The following is a 21,610-nucleotide window of genomic DNA, read 5'->3' as shown; positions in this document are numbered from 1 at the left end:
GCATACTGCAGCCGGGTGGAAGGCGCCCCGGCATTTAGTATAGTATCGCAGACAGCATCTGACCACTCTGTCAGGAGCGGGTTGGGCCCTGAAGCTGCCAGACCCATAGCTGCAGGCGAAGAGGGTCTGGATGCCAAATCTGGCCCTCTAGCTGAGACAGGAGATCATTCCTGTCGGGGAGGCGCCATGGTGAGCTGCGGCAGTGGAAACCATGTTCTCCCTGGCCAGAAGGGGGATACCAAGAGCAGCCTGTGACCCTGCAGGAGGACCCCCCGCAGTGTTCCAGTGGAACCAGGGGAGCTGTTTGGACCTGCAGCGCTGGAGGCACTTGAGCGCACTGTCCAAGCCAGACAGACTCAACAGCAGCTGTCCGGGCTTCGCAGGAGTGTGCGTCCTCCTGGCAGACCTAGGGGTTCTTTAGCCTTCCCCCCAGTGCCGCTCTCATCCACAGGCAAAGTATTTTCATGTTGGAGTTTTTGATATATATATATATATATATTTTACCTTTTCAAAACTCCAACATTAATTGTTCTTTTTTTTTTTTTATCTCCTCAATATATATATATATATATATATATATATATATATATATATATATATATTTAAATGTTGGAGTTTTGAAGAGGTAAAAAAAACCAATTAATATATAAAAAAAATATATATATTAAATTGAAAGAAAGAATTTGAGCTTTGAAAAAAGGTAAAAAATATATATATATATATATGTATTTAAATGTTGGAGTTTTTAAGAGGTAAAGAAATAAAATAAAATAATGTTGGAGTTGTGAAAAGGTAAATATATATATATAATTGCTTTTCGGTAAATTTAGTTTTTTATATATATATATAATTTAGTTTTTTATATATATATATATATATATATATATATATATATATATATATATATATATATATATATATATATATATATATAAAAAAAACTAAATTTACCGAAAAACAATTCTGCTATAATAGGTAAAGGGGGCTTAATTGTTTTTATTGTAATTGTAAAATCACTTTTAAAAAGCATTCAAAGGTGAAGCTTCGGCATGTTAGTTTCACATTAAACAGTGACATCTACCGGTAGCTTCTGTTCAGAAGAAGCGATGTAACGACAGACAGGGACCAAAATAAACGCTGATAGCATAAGAACCAGAAAAAAAGAGGATAAATTGATATATACTGGATTCAAAGGTATGGAATTTAAATGTTCTGTACGACGATCTGAAGAAATCTAGGTTTAGTCCAGCTGGACTAATAACAGGTACGTTAAGATAATATTATACTTTTCTTTTTTGTAAAAAAAAAAGTATTAACGTATATATATATATATACAGTTTTGACTATATGTCTTGAAAATTAAATTCATTTAAAAAAAAAGAAGTTAGTATCGACTTATGAATTGAAGGTTTTGAGCAGCATCTACCCCACCTTTGGTTCAATGTTTAGTTAGATGCAAAATAGTTTTTAAAATCCCTCCATCTTTTCAATAAACAACCGTCAACTCAAACAACTCAATTTTAATGCAAGTCTTGGTTTTATTTAATTATTTAAAGTGCAAAAAAAATAAAAAAAAGAAGACACAAACAAAGGTACCATACAATTTGTTTCAAAGTATTTGCATAAATGCCAGTTCAACACATCAATGACTTTATATTACAGGGTGATGTTTTCTCTTTCTTTTGGACACATGTAAACGGTTATTTTTCTTATACCCTGCCATCCCAAAGTAGGCACAGCTGATGCGTGACATGCTTTGTCTGAAACCTATGTTTTGTCTTTTTTTTAGGATAAATATTTAGAATACTTATAAATACACTTTGATTGCTAGAAGAGAGAAAAGAAAGTCATGCCCACTGTACAAAACTCCTACTATAGTCAGGCTTGCAGGTCATGAAGCAAAGATGTGTTAGCATACGAGAACGTTAGCACGGTTTCTGTTTAAGACGCTTCGGGTATTCAAGCAATTCCCTTGTAGGTAATATTGTTGGTTTGACAGTCAAAAGTGCACCGATACCCAACGTTTTGGTTGCATCATTCATTCCCGAGTCAAGCGAAAACACACTCAATGAAGTGAAATGGAAGATGTGAAGATTTTTTGAGAGAAAAGCTGAACAAACAAAAAAAAGTTGGAGAACAAAAATACATTCTGGTGTGTTTGGAACATGATCCCGGAGAACATTTGCTTTGTTGTTCTGCTTTTTCAGCAACTGCAAAGAACATCTGAGGAAACACTTCAGTTCACAAATAAAATATTACATTTTTTTTCTTTTGATGCTGAAAAAAACAATTTATTGTCGAAAACCTTGATGACCTTCAGGTGAGAGTGCGATTCCCTCTGGTCCTGTGGCAAAAAAAACAAATGTTTTTTTTTTCTAAATAATCAATGACTATTTTCTGCATCCATCGATCGTCCCGTAACTCTTTGTCCGTCACTTCACTTCATCACAAATGGAGTTTCTTCCCACGATGGTTGCGCTGAGTTGTGCTGAGTTAAGATCCTGTTTGGAACAGCATCGACTGCATGAAATGGATGACGTGGAGGTTTGGTTCTTTATATATTACACCGTCCCTGCAAGACCTGTCCATTGCTCAGTTTATGTTTTTTTTCAATGTTTTTTTTTTTTTTTTTAAAGTCAGTGTTGAGATAAAAAGTCTTGACTCCTGCGCCGTCGTTTCACTTCACCGTTCAAGCTGCATCTCAAGCTTCCGTCTCTCTTCGACTTCCCAACCTGGACGGATGAGATAATAAACCATTATTAATCGATTACTTGACCACAATTAATTATATTTCACATTTTTGTTTTGGTGGATGTTTGAAGCAACTTGGAAAAACAAACCATCATGTGCTGACTCAGCAAGTTTTTTTAACCTTATCAAAATGATTAATATTAAATTATTATCAATTTAGTTGAGTCAAGTTTTTCAATCAACATTGGTGTCTGAATAAAGTGAAATTTGTGATAGTAAAATAAAAAAATAAAAACTGACTGGAATTTTTTCTTTCCGTTATAGTCACTTCCTGGTTCACTTCCGGGTTAGCTCGGGCGCGCTAACCCGGAAGTGAACCAGTGGTTGTTTCGAAAGGATGTTTTCGAAGATGCGCCGAAAATTCAGACAGATTTAAAAGTTTAGATTTTTGAAAGCAAATACTATTCCTACTATATTCCCGAGGACTACCACGTGAGTGAGTAATAACTGGTATTTACAGTCATTATCGTCATAAAATTTAGAATATGAACGACTCAAAGGTAGCTTTTTATATGTAATAAATATGCATTTGAACCCAAAATAATCATTAAAAAAAGAAAAGTATCGAGAATATCTAGACGAAAGAGAAAGTGAAATTTTATTATCGGCCACAAGAGGTCCGTCCAGCACCATATTTACAGCTACAGCTTCATTAAAGCCTTTTTCTGAGTTAAAATGAATGAATGAGTGTTTAAAATAATGAATCTTTTGAATATAATTTGTTTCAATGTTTAATTTCGATCTTCAAAACTTTATTGGTAGGATAAACACAAACGTGCTTGAAGAGAACTCTTTTGTATCAAAGAAGAAATTCATTTATAATTTGTTGTTACTGACTTAAAGTGATGAAAAATTCAAAATTCACTAATTTTCTACTCACCCTTATGTCGACTAAGGTTTGGGATTATTTTCTGTAATCTGTTCTTTTATTTTAGAGTTATAGACAAAAATATGTGTTCATTTTAAAGTAGCCAAGAGGGACGTTACAGACGAGCAGTATGGAGGTATCTGGATGTTTTTAAGTGTCTTTTTGGACGAAGATGAAGACGAAGACAACTGAGCTCCAGTTGCTTCATTAAAATTAAGAAACATTTTTGCCAATAACTCTAAAAAGGAACAGATTACTCTGAAAAAATCCAAACCCTTTGTCATCATCAGATAGGAAAATGCGTTAAATTTGTACTTTAGATGAACTATCGCTTTAACTCTTTGTATCAACTGGCTTTGACTTTTGCTGCCTGTTATTTTCGCTGACCTCACATACCTTCGTCTCCGGCTCGGCCATCTTCTTAAAGATGTTGGCGTACGTCCTCTTGTCTTGCTCGTCCCATTCTTTAATCTTCCGCTGACAGAGGGCGATCTGAGAGCGAGCGGCTCGATTCGCCTGGTTGACCTCGAGCACCTTCTGAAAATCCGCCAGCGCCTGGCTGTACTCGTTCCGTAAGAGTCTGGCTTCCCCGCGACGGTACAAAGCTTTCTCATTGTTTTCCTCGAGCTCCAGAGCCTTCAAAAAAAACAAAAAAAACACACTGTAACAATTTCATCTTTTTAAAGATTAATCTTAAATTTATTTTTTTTAATTAATGAAGGAATATTCACTTCGTTCTTTACATATTTACCCACCTTGTTGCAGTTTTCCACAACCTGTGAGTACTCCTTCAACCTCAGGAAACACAGCGCTAGATTTAGATGAGCGGTCATGATCAACTCTCGTATCATCTGCTGCTCCTCCGGACTGATCCCGCACTCCATCTCTAGCCAGGTCACGATGCGCTGGTACTGGATAGACGCCGGGAAGTACTGCCCCGCCTTTTGCCACGCACACACAGTACATCGTCAACACGTGTACTTTCAAGTTTAGAGAGACGTTTAAGGAACCTCACCTTACAGTACTGATTCCCTTTTCCTTTGATTTCAGGAGCTAATCTGAGTTTTTCCTGTAAATCCATCTCCCAGAACTCTTTCGCCTTCAGGAGGAGAAGTTAGTTGATTATATTTCTTCATACTTTTCCAGTTGAAAGAGCGGCACCTACTTTTTTAAAGTCTTTGAGGGTCACTTCATATGTGAGGTCTTTGTCGGGTCCGATCTTGAACTCTGGTTTTCCTTGACTTCCGAAGCCGTACCTGTTGAAGAGAGAATCAAAAGGATTAGTATTTTGTAGGAAGTTTTCTTGATCAGAGCCGAAATTACTTGGACAGCCCCTGGTATAAGTTAAACTTAAAGCAAACGTGAGGGTTGAACATTTGTCTCTTTACAAAATTATACAAACCTAAATACCTAAAAAAAACTAAAATAGAGGTAAGAATGTACATATGGTCACCCTAGCATAGTCAGTGTTGATACAAAAGGCTCCTGGAATGAAAAGTATTATAAAAACCTGTCTATTAACGTACTTGGGTTTGAGGTAAAGAATACAGCTCTCTCCCTTCTGCATCTTGTCCATGGCTCTGTCGACCCCCACCGGGATGTTGTTATCCTTGAAGTCGCTGATAACGAACCTGATGTCTCTGCAGTCGAACACTCGGCCGTCACAGCTGCCCCTCAGATGAACTGCAAACACCAAGAGCTCTTGTTTAGTGTTCCGAGTGTTGTTTGTTGTTGATTTAAAGAGAGGGCTCACTGTCAACCGTCGAGCCGTCGTTGGGTGTCGTGAAGCCGTCTCCTTTCACTTTTATTCTTCTGATGATGCCTGCATCTTCAGTCAGCTTCTCGCCCTCGAACTTCAGCAGTTCCACCTACATTTCAGGAGAGCACAAAGACTGGAAATGAAAAGCCTGAAGTACAATTAAATGGGAACAAAGTTAAAGTAATTGGTGTTTGCTGTCGTCACAACAGTGTCGAGCCACATCAACAGAATTTTCTCTCTGACATTTCTAAGGTGTATTTTTATTTAGTCCTCAAATGACTTCAGAGCTGTGGTTACCAGATAACCACAGGGCCCGGGACCGCTCAGTGAGGCATTTGTCACCAGCTGTACTAAAAGATAAAAAAAGCAGTTGATATAATTTCTCTTGCGTTGATTATTAGTGTCTGAAATGTGTTTTATTTTGAGGAAAGACTGGATTTTCTCCAAAGTAACATTAGAATGTGACTCGAGACATTGCGTTGCAAGTTAATTAAAAAAAATAAACCTGTAGACAATGAACCAACTTTTGCACTACACAGAACTTTTGATTTGATTATATTGTAGTGAAGTGCAAAGCTCCTTGTCATTTTTTCCTCTGTTTCAAACAGATGAATTACCTGAAAGGTAGATAAACTTTATCAAAACCATGGAACTAAGTGGGAGGCACTAATTACCATAATCACATTAATTATGGTGCCAACGAAACAGTGAACTCCCATGATGCCTTTCTACACACTGCACCATTTACATGGCTGTTTGGTCGCTAAAATACTGTTTTTAAATTATATGTCTTTGTTGCTGACAAAACTGATTGACATCTATAACTGGGTGACTGAGCGGCAAACATTATGAATGTAATAACCTGAAACAAATGTACTTTTGACATTTATCTGCCTGTACTCTAAAAAAGAATGCCTTATTTGGTGCATAAAAGCATTTAAAAAAACAAAAATCATTCCGAAAAACAAAGGTCCAGCTTAGTATTAATCAAAATATTATTTGGATTTGGAATAATTACACATAAATAAATAGAGGAAAACTTAAAAGTTGCACAACATCGGGAGGCGGGACAAATAAGGTTAACTTTGATTGACATATAAAATCATTAAATAATAGTAAAGGTTCACTTCAAATGTTAAGCCGATATTTTCAGTTAAACAGGTGACTAAAATGTATACATTTTGTCATACACCATTGACGTATTTAAAGCTAAATAGTTTTAGAGAAAAATAAATAATCCCCTTAATCATGTATTTTTAGTTTCACTTTTAATTTCAAACAAATGTACCGAGTAGAAAGTTGTCGGACCTACCTCAAAAAGTACTAAAGAGTTGGGGGGAATTTTGTCAGGGTTTCCGGAAGAACCGTAGGCGTACTCCGGCCTGCACAGCAGCGTACACAGCTCACCCCTTTGCATAGTCATCACGCCAATGTCCCAGGCCTTGAGGACTTGTCCTGTGAGACGACAACAAAAAAAGAGTCTTCAGAGGCCAGAACAGATCACAGATTTAATTGATCACTTTTCGTTTGTTAGGTTAAACATCTACATTGCATGTACGAAATTTTTATCACATCATTGTGATCTGTTTGATTAGTATTACGACTCAAGAGAAAAGACAAAACTACCCAAAACTATCAGTTTTAATGGTCAATAATCTCATTATAATATCAGTTGGTTGTTCATTAAACAAAAGGAGGCTTTTATAACTGACTAAGATCTTGACACGCATCAAAAAAACAGTCAAGGACTATTAAAGCAACACTATGTAACATTCCGAATATGTTTCTGTATTATCTGTAATAATTGGTTTAATTTCAAGCGGTATCAGTAGCGCTAACCAGCTTTAAATTAAATGATGCTCTTCATTATACACTATGTCTGCACGACCCGCCTGGACAGGATTTGAGTGTCCATGCGATTTACAGCATTGGATCGGGGACACTGTTATTTTAACATGAACTACTGAAAAACTTTTTAAAATAAGTTAGAGACTTCTCCTAGTTGTTATCAACAAGTATATATTCAATACAATATAATATATAATATGCAAGTATTCTGTTTCCAAGATATTTCAGTTATACTGTTTAGACACTTGGGGAGCTAGAAACGATTTGTATTGTTGCTTTAATGTTCATATTGAATTTTCACCATGCAGCAATATGTTGTGTTATTTTATAACGTTTGTGAAAATTGCTTTATTATGTCTTATGATATGACATGATATTGAAGAACTTTTTTAAAAATCCACCAGAATCTGTAACTATTGTTGCCAGAGTTATAAACACAATATAGTATTATTTTGTGGTGTCAAATCATAAGCCTGATTTTCTCAATAAAATCCATCAGATTGTTTCACATAAAAATATAGAATATAGAAATATACCACAAATATTCCACATAAATAATGAAAGTATTTAGTTTTAATTGTTGATGACATAATACATTCTTGTGTAGTTACAACTACTCTTTGTATGCAAACAACTTTTTCCAAGTCGATCCAAAATCCGAACATTGTGCTGATAATGGGGTTAACGGGGACACTGAGCGAGAAAAGAAGTGATGACATGGCTCAAGGGTACTTTGGCAGCAACCTTCAGGATTCTGACTCATTCAGTCTTGAACTTTAGAGCTAATAAAGGATTTTATTTCAAGGCCTTTCATGGCTTCCTTCCCAAATTCCCATCAAGTAACACTCGGCACACAATAGTAGCGTAAAGCCCTTCCGTTAGTTCTGTTTACTCATGAGCGCCCTAAGAATGTTCTTCTCTCACACGTGTCGACAGCTAGACCAGACAGTGCAGCGAGCAAACATTACTGGCATTGCTGACTTATGCATTCCACCCCAGTCATGAGGTCAAGAACTCAAGTGACAATAACAGATGGAAGGTTTCACATACATGCACCTTTACAAACAATATGTATAAGGTACCGTTAAGAAAACAAACATGTCGCGGTATTTAGAAAGTTGTTGGTCTGTCAAACATGGCGGCAAGTCTGATGATCAAGATGGAGATAAAACATATTTTATTCAACCTGATACTTCATTCTGCAACAACAGAGTCAAGTTCATGTTCATTCCACCAGCGAGTCATCTTGATATTTCTCTCGAAAAGCTCGAACTGATTCACTCGTAGTGGAGGTCGACGGCTGTTCTCACAGATCTGAGTAGTTTGGGGAGTTTCCGTTTGTGTCATGGAAACTAGCGTTTGATATCAAGACTATAAAACAAATGCTTGTTTCTTCTCCTTGGAGCTTCTTTACAACAAAACCAAACATGTTTTATACGACTGATCCTCTTTTAACCTATCTAGGGCGTTGTCTATTCACAGTAAGAGACAAGAAATCATTCACCCTTATGCTATTTCAGGGTCAAGGTGACCCGAAGGCCAGAAAATAAATGTAATTGTTTTATCCCTTGCGTCGCTTCTGGGTCAAGGTGAACGACCTCCCTTGCTTTCAGAAATACATGTGGAGATAAAATTAACTATAAGTTAAGGAAAAAAGTTCTTACCTTTGCCGACATTGAAGTTAAAGGATTCATTGCGTTTATGGCTACAATCGAAGACCTTCCCCGACAGCAGCCTGCCGGTGTAGTGAATACACACTTTGTCCCCGATCATCGGCGTCTCTCCATCAATCCCCCGCTTTTTTATAACCTAGAATTAAGAGTTTGTTAATGGGGAACAAGTCACAATAAGAGGCCAGCAATATTTATCAAAATATCTATCAGATGAAATTAGCATACATTAATAAAGAAATTGTTTTTTTCTCTTGAAAATAATTTTTAATGTACAATTAAATTTGAATATTTAGTTTTTTGGTCATTTTTAAGGCATGCATACATTTGTCCAAAATGTCCATGACTTAAATTATCCCCTAGACATTATAGCTTTGGTATACAATTACATTTACATTTACATTAACTCAAACAAGTTTGTTTTTGGCCACCGGGTCACTTTCATCTGGATGATTCATTTTTTCCTTTTCGGCAGTTAAATAGATTCGGTTAAGCGTAACGTTTTATGTTGTGTATGTCTGAGAATGTGTGATTGTCTTGCTTTTTCTACTTCACCAGGAAAAATATATATATATACTGTATATATATATATATATATATATATATATATATATATTTTTTTTACCAAATTCCTGGTTGTTTTTTTTTACCTCTATGATGTAAAATGAAGGACATTTGAAGCTGGTTGTGTCTTTGCTAGTTCAGCTAATGTCTATCAGAGGAATTCCCCACCACGTAACACATTGTATCTTTGTATGTTTTGAAGATTCAGGTCTTTAAATGTGTCAATGAATATAAAAAACCTGATACATAGAAAATTGAGACATTTAAATGACAGATATATAAAAACACAGGATTGTCCAAAACGTTCTACCAGAAGAAAATCATACCAAAAGTTACATCATTAAAAGTTGAAAAAACAAAGTATGTTTATTTTTAAACGGTTAAATAAAAATTGAGAAGTTTTCAGATGATGAATTGCAAATTGTCATAAAGATCTTTTTGAATTAAAATAAAAAAGGGTATTTTTCATTTTCTAGTTTAATAATACAATAGTATTACCGGTAAATAATTGTTTATCGGAGAGACCTTGGGCCAAATGAAACTTGCTAGGAACCAATGTATGTAGTAAATGTATGTGTTGGTAGCAAGAACTCGTTTATGTATCATAACAAAGATGGTTAATCGATACCTTAATCACTCCTCCGTCCTTTTTTTCCGTGATATCGACCCCTTCATCAGCAAACTCTTCCGAGGCAGCCGGCCCCTCGGTGGGCATGTCTCGGTCCATTGTCATTTCTCCTTCTACGCCTCAAAACATCCAACTGTAGAAAACAAAAGAGGCATTGGTGTGGAGTCATCTCGAGACGGAGAATAACAAAGATCACTCTAAGTGTGTTCTGGAAGGATCGATGAAACTTTCCTTTAATAAAACTTCGCTCAGAAGTTTTTGCAGTTCTTTCTCGTGATATTGCCGATCTGTGGTGACTCACCCAACCACAGTTGTTACGTAACAGTAAATCTCAATTTGTATAAATACTCAGAAGTACATAGTGTACTTCGCTATTATAAGATACAATATTACATCATTGGAAACCCTGGCTCTGAAATAAACAGACACACATGCTTCGAAAAAGTACAAAAGTAGACTAGTATCAATAATTCCGGGGAAATTTAGGGCACAGAGTCACTAAATGCAACACTCAAGAACTTTAAATACATTTTGTTGCTTCAAAATCAAATTACATTCTAAATACAAATGCACCAAAATGTTGCTCACTTCCAGAACTTCCTGATCTCACGGCCTACAAATGAGAGTGGGAGCTCCGCTGTTCCACTGTCTTTTTTTTGTAGCTAACAAGGAGGATAAACATCAAGTTTTATATTAATCCGACAATATCTAGGTAGATGTTAATAATCAAATATGGTAAATTTGAATGTATGTTGGTAAAAAATCTGCTTTTTTTTTAACTAACCTGTGATAAGATTACCCTAGGACCATTTCAATTCAACAATATTTAGATAAATATCAAAGCTGTGCCAGTCAGAGATGGTTCAATGAATATGTTAGGAAATAATGTTCGTTTGCTCTTGTTTATTCACTCATGTATGACTACATCTTTTTATATATTAAATTTAAAACAAGTATTTCAAACAGAAGGCCTCTATCGAGATAAGGTTGTCAGCAAATATAAAGAAAAAATAGAGAAAAAAACGTACACAATCTACTCTTAAAGGAGGGCCAAGATTTAGTATTTGGCCCCTTGTGTGATTGAGTTTATCAACACTGATTCACAACATACAACAATGATTGATTACTAACCAACACTGTGTAATAAACAAATCGTTAACAACTAAAACACACTAAATAGGATAACAATGTGATGTGTTCAAACTACAAAATGAATGGAAATCGTAGAAAAATTAAAATCTCTAATTCAGACTGTCAACAATAACTCTTTTTGTTGCATTTTAGTGTTTAAAAAGTGAAGATAAATATCTTTTAATACGGCTCACCCAAACATTCCAGACTGTTGTACGTTGTTTTGTGAGTTAAAACTATACTGACAGCTGCTTTCACTGAAAAGCTATTCACCAATTGTTCAATTATGTGTCTCGTCGTAAATGCGGCCGGCGTCGACCCACATTGTCGCGGTGTCAAACCGTGTTTGCAGGCACTATAAACGCTGTTGTGCGGCCCAGTAGTCTGCTTTTGTGTTGAAATTAAAATGCCCTTTGACGTGTGAATAAACGTTGAGAAACAGTCAACATGATTAGCATTATCAAGAGTAAGAGCGTAAACATCCGCACTGGAATTCTCCACATCAAGTAAACGTGAGCCATCAGACTTGTTATAGATAACACTGAACTTTTACAGAATCAAAAATCCGACTTTGAATTTCTTCACATTTAATTTTACACTGAATTGAATCATGCATTGTAAAAAATAGACAGTGAAAAAATGTGTCTGATTTTGATGATGTTGAAATTCAGTGTTGAAGTGTATTTGCATTAATTTATATTTATATTAACACTGAATTATTTTAAAACAAATGTATTATATTGATTTTTTACATTCCATTGGCTATTGTTTTTGCATTGAACTTTGACATTACACTTTAATACACTTTTTTACATTTCATCTTTTGACACTTTTAATTTTACATTGACCATATAAATGTGTTGAAAAAAAAATGGACAGCACAAAAATTCAAATTAAAAGTCAGATTTTTATGCTGTTAAAATTTAGTGTTAGAAATAAATATTTAAAGTCTTATCAGCACATTTATTTCCATAGTCACCACTGATGATTAAAAGATCACTTTCACAAACATCAATACACGATTAAGGTAGACTCTTATTTCCATCTTTAAACGCTGTGTCACTATGTGTTTTGAAACTTTTTTTTTAAGGTGCGATAACCACGTTCGATATTAAAAAGGTGTTTCATGCACGACGTAAAAAACTTTTAAAATGATAATATTGATTCTAAATGTACTATTAGTTGTTTCTTTTTATCAGAAAATGTATCAGAATCAGAAACTTCTCTCTCAAAGAGCCAGCTTTCAAGACAAGCGTTCAAGGATGCTCTTCTCTCTACTTTCTATCTTCTTATTACTACAAATGGTATCAGAAGAGGGATGGTGTATTCATCCGTATTAAACATCAACAGAGAAAATTGAGCCTCTCTTAGGCACTTAAATTAAGTCCCGTTTTAGGCTACGTAGAGTTAACAATGAGGGACAACGTAGAATTGCGCTGAGGAGTGAAGGTCTCAACTGAGGCGAGGGACGGACTAGAAGAGAATCCAGACCCTCATTAGACAGCTCGGGTGGGGGAATCAGTCCAGGGTGGATCTCCTGGTCCCTGAGACCTCTACTGAAGAGGCAGAGGACTTGAAGGCAGGCTCAGCCATCACAATCTGAGGTTAACTGGAAAAGCTCCTTGAAAACCTAGTGCTTATTAGGCTGTGTATTTGCAATAATCTGGTGCTACGATACGTACCACAATACAGGGACAGCGATACTGTATATTGCGATATATTGAGATACTGTAGGAACAGGGCTATATTTTAAGTATTGTCGACAGAATTTACAGACCACATTAGTCGTAACTGCTTTCATTTTGTTTTGAAACCAAAAAATGTCCAAACATCAGCTTTAAAAGAAGCCGGAATCGACTGTATCCTCTCGTCCTCAGTCATCCCCTGGATATCGAGGAATTACATTAACATGATGAATGCTGTCATCTACGCACTATATTGAAATTAAATGCTAATAATGAATGAAATGAAAATTAATTTCGCATTTCTTTCATATATTGAAAACCGTGGAATATACTGTGGAAAAACTATATTCAAGTGTATTAATATTTTTCACATCACTACCTGAATTAGCTCAAGGCTCTGTATGTTGGTCACGACTGACGCCCTTGTACAATTTTTCATGGACATCTGAAAAGGTTACGCCAGAATGGCGGATCAGAGCATGTGGTCCATACTCCTCAGACTCCCCACTAAGGCCTATACAGGGGGTACTCCAGGGGAGGATCCGGTCAGTCTATTCCTCAGTAGGTTCCCGTCTAAGGTGGTCTTGGAGTATGGTGTACCGACCCTGCTGACACAGGCTCATCACTCCCTGTAAGGAGGTGTCAATCTTGTTGACACGTTGTGTCGTACGATGTGAATCATGGTGGTCCACTGACCCTCCGATCTCTAAAAATGTGAATGAGACACTTGTTGACCTTGTTTGGTTCAGCCAAGGTTACTACAGGTCACTCACCATCTTTTTTCACATGTTCTCTTGAATTATGTTGAAAATATCTAGATCCCTTCCGATCCTAAAAGACGCTTCAGGCTTTAATTATGGAAAATAAAAGTATGAACTTGTAACCAGAGTTTGGGACAACAATACCTTGAAAAGCTCTTTAAATATTTAGCAGGTTTTATCATCTCTCTTGGGGCTTTAATGTCAATAATATCTTTCTATTTTTTACAATCAATCCCAAATAGTTAACTTAATCTTCATTATATGTCTTTCTTTGATATCGTTCTTGTTTTATGAAAATCTTGCAATGATATTTTGTGGTGTATATATTATCTGAGAACATTTTCAACACACATTCCAAAAACATATGGAAGTAGTAATTCTGAATGATCTATTAGTGTGAGTTTATGATTGGTCTATGATTGGTCGATTGTTTTTAAGTGTGACTTGAGATAGGATGGCGACCTACTCAGTGTGTCCCTCGAATCTCACCTCAACTAGCTGGTATTGACGTAAAGTTGAAGGATACTGATAAAGGACGGTTGGTTGAGAGCACTTAGTGGACAAAAATGTTTTCAGCACAAACAATGCAGGTTATGTTTTTGATGCTGGCGCATAGAAATGAACCCGTTTGCTTTTCTATCCTGTGTGTGTACGTGTGTGTGTGTGTGTGTAGGTGTGTGTGCATCTGAACACAATGTTCCCTCTATTCATGTTCCCCGCTGGCGAAACCTGATGGTGTTTCACCAATCTGAGACCAATGTTTACATCACAGAGGACAAATACTTCTTGATTCTACTTCTGTTTAGAAGAAAAAAAGCGACACACAACACCGGTGACTTTGTGATTCAAAAACTGCACCGAGTTCACAGCGAGATATAACGGTCATAACGGTCGTCTCAAAAAAAAAAAGCCAAACGTTTGCGAATGAAGGAGTTGTAGACCATATTTGAACACGGTGTATTTCCGTCACTCGCTGAAACGGCATGATTGACACGAGCGGGCTTTTATTGAACTGAAAAAAAACACCAGATTGTCAAAGACCACACAAGGACAGCTCGTGTCGGGTTTTCATCGGAACCACTTCTTGGAAATCAAACAGCAAAACAACCCCTCCTCAATTTTCATAAAAGATATTTTCAATGTTCACTTAATCCTCCATTTAGAACAGAAATAATAAGGGATATTAAAGGGTTTCCATTCCTTATTATCATAATAGTACAAGCCAAAGGAAGGTAATTCTTGCATCACTTTTTGAGACAATGAGTGAGATAAACAGTTGGGCAACCATTGTTTTTTTTAACTACATTATTGTCGCCTGTTTTTTTTTGTTCTTCAATAAATCCACAACCAAACCTTAAACAACCAGAATTCCCCATCATTTATATAAGTGTATTTAAACGCTCTTCTAACTTGTAACCTCATTGAACTTAGACTGCAAGTTTAACAGAAGGTCCTTTCTGAGAATTATTGTGAATAAAAATAGATTCACAGCCGTTTTTTTTTTTTAAAGAAAAAGGTAAAAATCCTGCACATACTTTTACAGACTCTTTTTAAACAGAGCAACAAGTAAAAATACTTCACACACACATTTAAATGAAATAGCGAACCACGATTGCATTAAAGTCAGGTTTAATGATGGATAGAGAGAAACTGTTGATGCAAAAAATTAATTAATAAATATAGTTGTATATATTAGTAGATTATTTATACGAGATACTGTTGAGACGCAAAAATGTAATACGGTATGTATAACATTTTATGAATATTTATATTGTTTTTTTTAAACGTGTATGAGATTGTGTTCATATCCAAAAATAATTAATAAATTAAGTTGCAAAGATATATGTTTAATGTGTAGGATCTATTGTTGAGATACAAAGATGTTACAAGTACATTTAGTTGTTTATATATAATTTTACATATATTTTTAAATACGTGTATGAGATGCTTTTGAGGTGTAAAAATGTAATTCATTTTATATAAATACATGTTTTTAAGAGCATAGCGTATTATTTGGGTTAGAAACAGCTGGATAAACTTCCCCTCACGTTCCATCCCGTTAAACTGGACTCGAACCCTCGACCGTCACTATTTCACACATCGAACAAAACATCGCAACTCACCTTCTATTTTCTAATCCGTTCTTCAGGGAAAAAAAACAAAATTTTCTCCCTCCAGAGAACTCGATGTTCCAGCGCGCGTTTTTTTTTTTCTCTCCGAGTCCCCCGGTAACGTCACAGGTGCCGGTGAGTCCACATGGAGGCTCGGCTTCTACAGTGACTACAGTGACCCGCTGGAGGAGGTGCAGAGATCGTCGCTCGGAGAGGGGGGTGAGGGAGGTGGGGGGTGAGGAAGGGGGGGAGGTTAGTGTTGTTGGTGGGGTGGGGGGGGAGGAGGGGGGCGTTTATCGTCAAAGAAAGGGCAGGTCTTGGAAATCCGCCACAAAGTAACACAATGTTCCGGCTATACAGCCGCTGCTGACGAGAACACTGTGTTCCAATAGACACTCTGACCTGTAACCCGTTCTGTGCCGAGACACGCCGGGAACAGGCTGTACCGTAGCAGACTGTCCTCCTCCTCCTCCTCCTCCTCCTCCTCCTCCTCCTGGTCAGCTGACACCACCGATCATCGACACCTCCAGGAGAACACACCGACTTCGGCTGCTCCTCGTGCCCCGACGAGCGCTCACTTGTGCCGGGATAGATACTGAGCCGAACGTTCCATCCGATCACGCTCCAGAAACGAGGCTTAAAAATGAAGCTGGATTATGAAAAAAAATATGAGACGTTAAGGCTCGTTCAGTGAGAAGTAGAAGGGGAAGTTTAAAGTTACAAAATGAATAGTTGAGAACTTTGATGTTATTTAAGACATCTTCTTTCCAACCGCCATCCTCAACAGTTAAACTAAATCTACCTCATGCACTACTTTTGTTGCTCTGTTTTTTTTTGGTTTTTATTCTTTCAAATGTATATATAGTTAATTATATATGTATGTATATATATAGATATATATATTTTTTTTTTTACTGTGCACTTTTGTACAAAGTAAGAATTTCATGGTACGTAGTGACAATAAACGCTTTGAATTTTAAATACATGTAATTACAAAAAAGTCGAATTAATATGTTTAAATGTATATGTGAATATACTGGTTACGGCGAAAAAGAAAAGAGTACATTTTATATTGATTTATTTGGATTATAAAACATGGTTTATGTCGACAATTTCAAGGTAAAAATAAATTTTGGAGACAAAAACAATGTTCTTTTTATATTCGTACTTTCCCTGATAATCATAATGTATTTAATGATGTATTTGTATTGATTGTAAAGAGAAAAGTCTTTCAATTGTACTTACCGTACTTATTTTCTTTATATTTATATATATATATATATATATATATATATATATATATATATATATATATATATAGTACGGTAATTACAATTGAAAGACTTTTCGTTTACAATATATATATATATATATATATATATATATATATTTATATATATATAATGAGATCTTGAAAAAGGTTTTTGTAAACATATTTGGTTCTAATAGGAAGACATGTGTAAAGCAAGCTCTGTTCTTCACGCAGATTGATTCATTTTTATTTATTTTCTTATCAATCACAATATACGTGTTTCTTTATTATCAGTTTGGTCACGGGGGGCAGCGTCCCATTTATCTCCTTATTCCACAAACTCATTCCTCAAGTTGAAAATCGACTAGGGAGGTCTGTCTTACCTTAATTTATCTCTTATATCAGAATCTTAAAATATATGTTTACTACTTTATTTATTTATTTTATAATGTCCTCACATGTTTAAAAATGTCACATTATTTACTCTTTATTTACATATAATTTCAAGGACAGGGTCTCCCTACAACAAAAATGACTTTTTACCATATTATTATTGCGCATGTTTAGGTTATTCGAGGATGTGTCAATCATCAACAGCTCATTTCAAATTAATCTTTAACTTCACGTTGACCTTTTCTTGTTTTCAACTCGACAAAATGTAAAAGTACTGATCGTTGTCTACCTGGCACGTGACCAACACTTGCAGAAGCTACACAAAGTGCAGAGACAAAGACAGGATTGCTTGAGAAAGGAGAATGTAAACATACTCTGGGAGGCTTTGCTGTTTTCTTAACTCGCTGACACAACTTGTCTTTGATACATCAAATAAATAATACATTATGGCACCACAGGCAATACAACCTTGGCACACATAGTTCATGCTAACCTTTAAATGACTCATGAGAAATGTATTGGTGGTGGAATCAAAACAAATGATGTTGCTTCAATGTTTCTAACACAGAAACACTTTTGTATCTTTCCGATTCATTTACTATATGAAAAATGTTGGTCAATATTTGAGTTTCCTTTACTGAATTTGATGAAACAACTGTATTTTTCTTTTTAAATATATATTTAAGCTGATATAGGTATATTTCTAGTGAGCAAAACTTTGTATCAGGACTGACCTAAGTCATTCTTGGTTATAACACGATGTTGAAGAACACGTTGATTGCAACATAAGATATTAAAATATTTTAAAACATAAAAGTAAGGCTATATATATATTTTAAATATATTACATTGTGTTGAGTATTCATTTTTCCATTTGATATTTCTTTATTATTGGCAAATAAGTTATCAATCAGTATTTAATTGTTCCAAATGGTCCAAATGGTTTATTAATTTATTTACAAAACATTGTAGAACCTTTTAATAACTATCTTTTGATGAATATAAATTATATTTAATTTATTGCGTAGGTTATTCAATTGGTTTCTTTATTCACCAATATCTCCGTAACCAAATTAGAATGAATTATTTTCCAGTTATTATAGTTATTTTAATTTTTGCGTAATTACCACCATAAAAAAACAAACAAATCATATTTTTCATTGCAATATTCTTCACATTAAAGCAGTTCTGACAAATAATATATTTCCAAGGAGTGCAGATTGAATACTTGAGATTGACTAATCAAAAGATGTCTTTTTTACATTACAACTAAAATATCATGGTTTTAATAACAGTATCTAAATATGAAAACAAATGTTGAATTTGTAGTTTATAATTTATCCTTTGAGCCCGGATAACGGTGATCACAGCTTGTGACCCTGGCTCCAGAGCAGTCTTTTGAACCTTACAAAATTGATGGAAAATATTAATGCATCACAATTTAAAATATAGCATAAACATATTTTTAAGTGCAGCGTACGTCAATGGTGAAAGATGCTGTAAAGATCTTTACCTTGTTTGAACCAATTTTTTTTTATATGAGTTCCGCTTTGACTCTCGCAGACGCAGACATAAAAGTCATAAAAGATGTTTACGGCCCCAGACGGGTTGTTGGAGGACACAGCGATTATATTGCGTCCATATGTTTGCAGAACAGAACACGCCGTGACTGCTGCTACATCTAATCTACTCGCTCGCCTTATGTTTCGATCGAACGATGGAGACGAGCAGTTTACAGAAGGTGAACTCCTCAGCCAGAGATGGCGAGGACGCAGACGTTCAGACAGCGATAGAAGAGAACATGATGATCCTGGTAATTATGAAGTGACGTCATGTGAGGCGATGGTACAGCTGTCTGCTCTGAAGCATTCGGGACACAAATCCTAGAGTAACCTAATGTAAACATAAGTCTGGTCGACAATATTCTTGTGGATTAACATGATGATGATGACCGTGTCTCTTTTAAAGACTTCAGCATTAGAGAATTCATATTTAATTTCGAGCTTTTTATTATTGTTACATTTTGGACTATTCTGTGTTGAACAACAATACAGAAAGCAGAGTTATTAGTTGCCTTTTTGTTTATTTTTATTTCTATTACGATACTTTTTGTTTGAGCATTCCACATCCCTGTTTTTAACTTAACATATTAATCTTAAAATAATCTCATAAAAACACAACACACTGCCTCCTGATTACACCTTTATTAATTAATTACCTCCGCCAAGGAGACTGTGATAGTTAGCATCGGTCTCTTAGCAAAATAACTCAAACTAAAGATTTTCTTATCAAACGTTGATGACCCAAAGTACAGATGATTTAATGTTGGGGTATCATCTGGATCTGGAAGAATTTGTCACATTACATGTAGAGATGTGTGTTTTGACAAGTACAATAATTGGTATTTATAATGCTAAAAAGGGTTGGATTTTATAGCTGTAGGGCAAAAATGTAAGTCAAAATTAATTTGGTGTGTTCATGAGTGGATTAACCAATGTTTGCACTCTTTCTTAGTGTAAGTGAAAATGCGTAACTAAGCACGAAAAACGGTGTAATAATTAGCTTGAAATGACTGTACTATTCATGTTTACAGCAACCCATGCATTAGCAAGTATACGTTGCATAAATGAAAAATGTGATAAATATAGACAGTGATGGCAGTAGGCCGCGGCGCACTGTGCGACCTGACCCATCAGGCGCAACCAGAGATTAAGCATCTTCTGGGAAACAACCACAATCTGATGCGGGATCAAACAAGCAACCTTCTTCCATGAAAGTTCCAAATATATATTATTATATATATAGCTGCGGAAACCATTTTTAGATGTGCTACTTTCTGTGGCTAGAGGCTGTCCCAGCTATATAGGGTAAGGGGACACCCAGTACTGAAAACAGTCACCTGTTAAAGACGGTTTGGAAGAACTAGAACCCTGAGGAAACCCATAGAGGCACATGAAGAACGTACATGTTCCACTCACCGCAAACCCTCAAGCTGTACTCAAGACTTCAAATGGACCAGACACAAACTAGAAATCACAATTTTTGTCCAAATTCCTTGGATTATTTGTGACTATAGATTAAACATAGTCAACTCTTGTGGTCCACAGCCATTTGTAACTTTACAATACCCTCCAAAGGTTGGTTTTGAAATAGTTGACCAACAAAACTAGTGATGAAATCTTCACAGTTACCAACTGCAGAAGGTCACAGTAACAAGAACTCTCTATATGGAGTTCACAATTGCTCAGCAAAAGTAAACTAGTGTACATTCTTCAATAGCTTGAGTTGGTTTCGAGGTGAAACAAAGATTAGAAATGAACTTAATGTACAATATTGGTGTTATTATTTGTTAATCATGCCCTGTGATGGTACATTTACCAGTCCAGCCTCTTGCCCTGAATAGCTATTATAGGCTCCACCCCCATGACTTAATCGCTCCAAGAAACAAAAGAGAATGAATGAATTAAAATCGTTAATTTATCAACAAAATAAACTTATAATGACTATCATACCATACCATTGACTCTCCGGTTGCTGTTTCGATCGAGTTAAAACATTCACAAAGAAGCTTCCTTAAATAATGTGATTTTTATAATATACAAGAGATCAAAACACGGTCAAATAAATGCTTAAAATAAGTCATTGTAACACTGGTTAGTCAAACTATACCATACTTTTTATTTGTTTTTGGCCAAATCAAGCTTGAGACTGGATGTCCCATGATGCATGTTGATTCTTTGACCACATGCTTCTACTTCTCTTTTAATAGGTTGTATATATAAGGAAACAAACAAGGAAAACAGAGGCATAAAAGAGGTCTTTGACTTTACATTAAAAATATATATTTTATGTTTATAATTCAAATCATCTTAACTATTAACCTGACCCGTGTTAGACGTATCAAATGTGCCATGTTTTATGTAATATGTCTCAGGTTTCAGTAGAATGAATTTACATTTTTAAAATATTTTACTCACCATCACTGGGAGTCAATCAGGATTTCCTTTTATTGTGTGAAGAGATAATCATTGTGTCGCTGCTGCTGATTCAACTGCGGGTCAGAGGGAAAATACTTGACGTTATCAGGCGTCTCTCGTCGTTTCAGAGGCAGGTTATGGTGAATGTGGCGTGTGGTTGTGAGACGCGTTCGGTAAATGAGTGTCTCAGTGTAACCAGATGCACGGGAGTG

The 21,610-nt window shown here is 35.7% G+C and overlaps 1 protein-coding gene across 2 annotated transcripts; it reads right to left on the bottom strand.

Moving 5' to 3' along the window:
• Positions 1 to 1,514: 1,514 nt before the first annotated feature.
• fkbp5 (FKBP prolyl isomerase 5) lies at positions 1,515 to 21,556 on the bottom strand. Of its 2 annotated transcripts, none has more exons than XM_087800436.1 (11): positions 21,399 to 21,556; positions 10,089 to 10,221; positions 8,891 to 9,035; positions 6,691 to 6,833; positions 5,373 to 5,487; positions 5,146 to 5,302; positions 4,785 to 4,875; positions 4,635 to 4,718; positions 4,375 to 4,560; positions 4,016 to 4,255; positions 1,515 to 2,732 (listed from the first exon to the last, which is right to left on the bottom strand). In XM_087800436.1, the coding sequence occupies exons 2-11, from the start codon at positions 10,191 to 10,193 to the stop codon at positions 2,637 to 2,639; spliced, it is 1,362 nt and encodes a 453-aa protein (XP_087656562.1). In that variant the 5' UTR covers positions 10,194 to 10,221; positions 21,399 to 21,556; the 3' UTR covers positions 1,515 to 2,636. The 2 variants fall into 2 exon arrangements, with proteins under 2 accessions (XP_087656562.1, XP_087656561.1); XM_087800435.1 differs by lacking the exon at positions 21,399 to 21,556 and adding an exon at positions 15,789 to 15,991.
• Between the last annotated feature and the right edge of the window lie 54 nt (positions 21,557 to 21,610).

This window comes from Callionymus lyra, chromosome 10 (assembly GCF_982586985.1).
Source record: "Callionymus lyra chromosome 10, fCalLyr1.hap1.1, whole genome shotgun sequence".
NCBI classification, from domain to species: domain Eukaryota; kingdom Metazoa; phylum Chordata; class Actinopteri; order Syngnathiformes; family Callionymidae; genus Callionymus; species Callionymus lyra.
The sequence above is the reverse complement of the archived record's forward strand: the minus strand, read 5'-3'. Positions and strand labels throughout refer to the sequence as shown.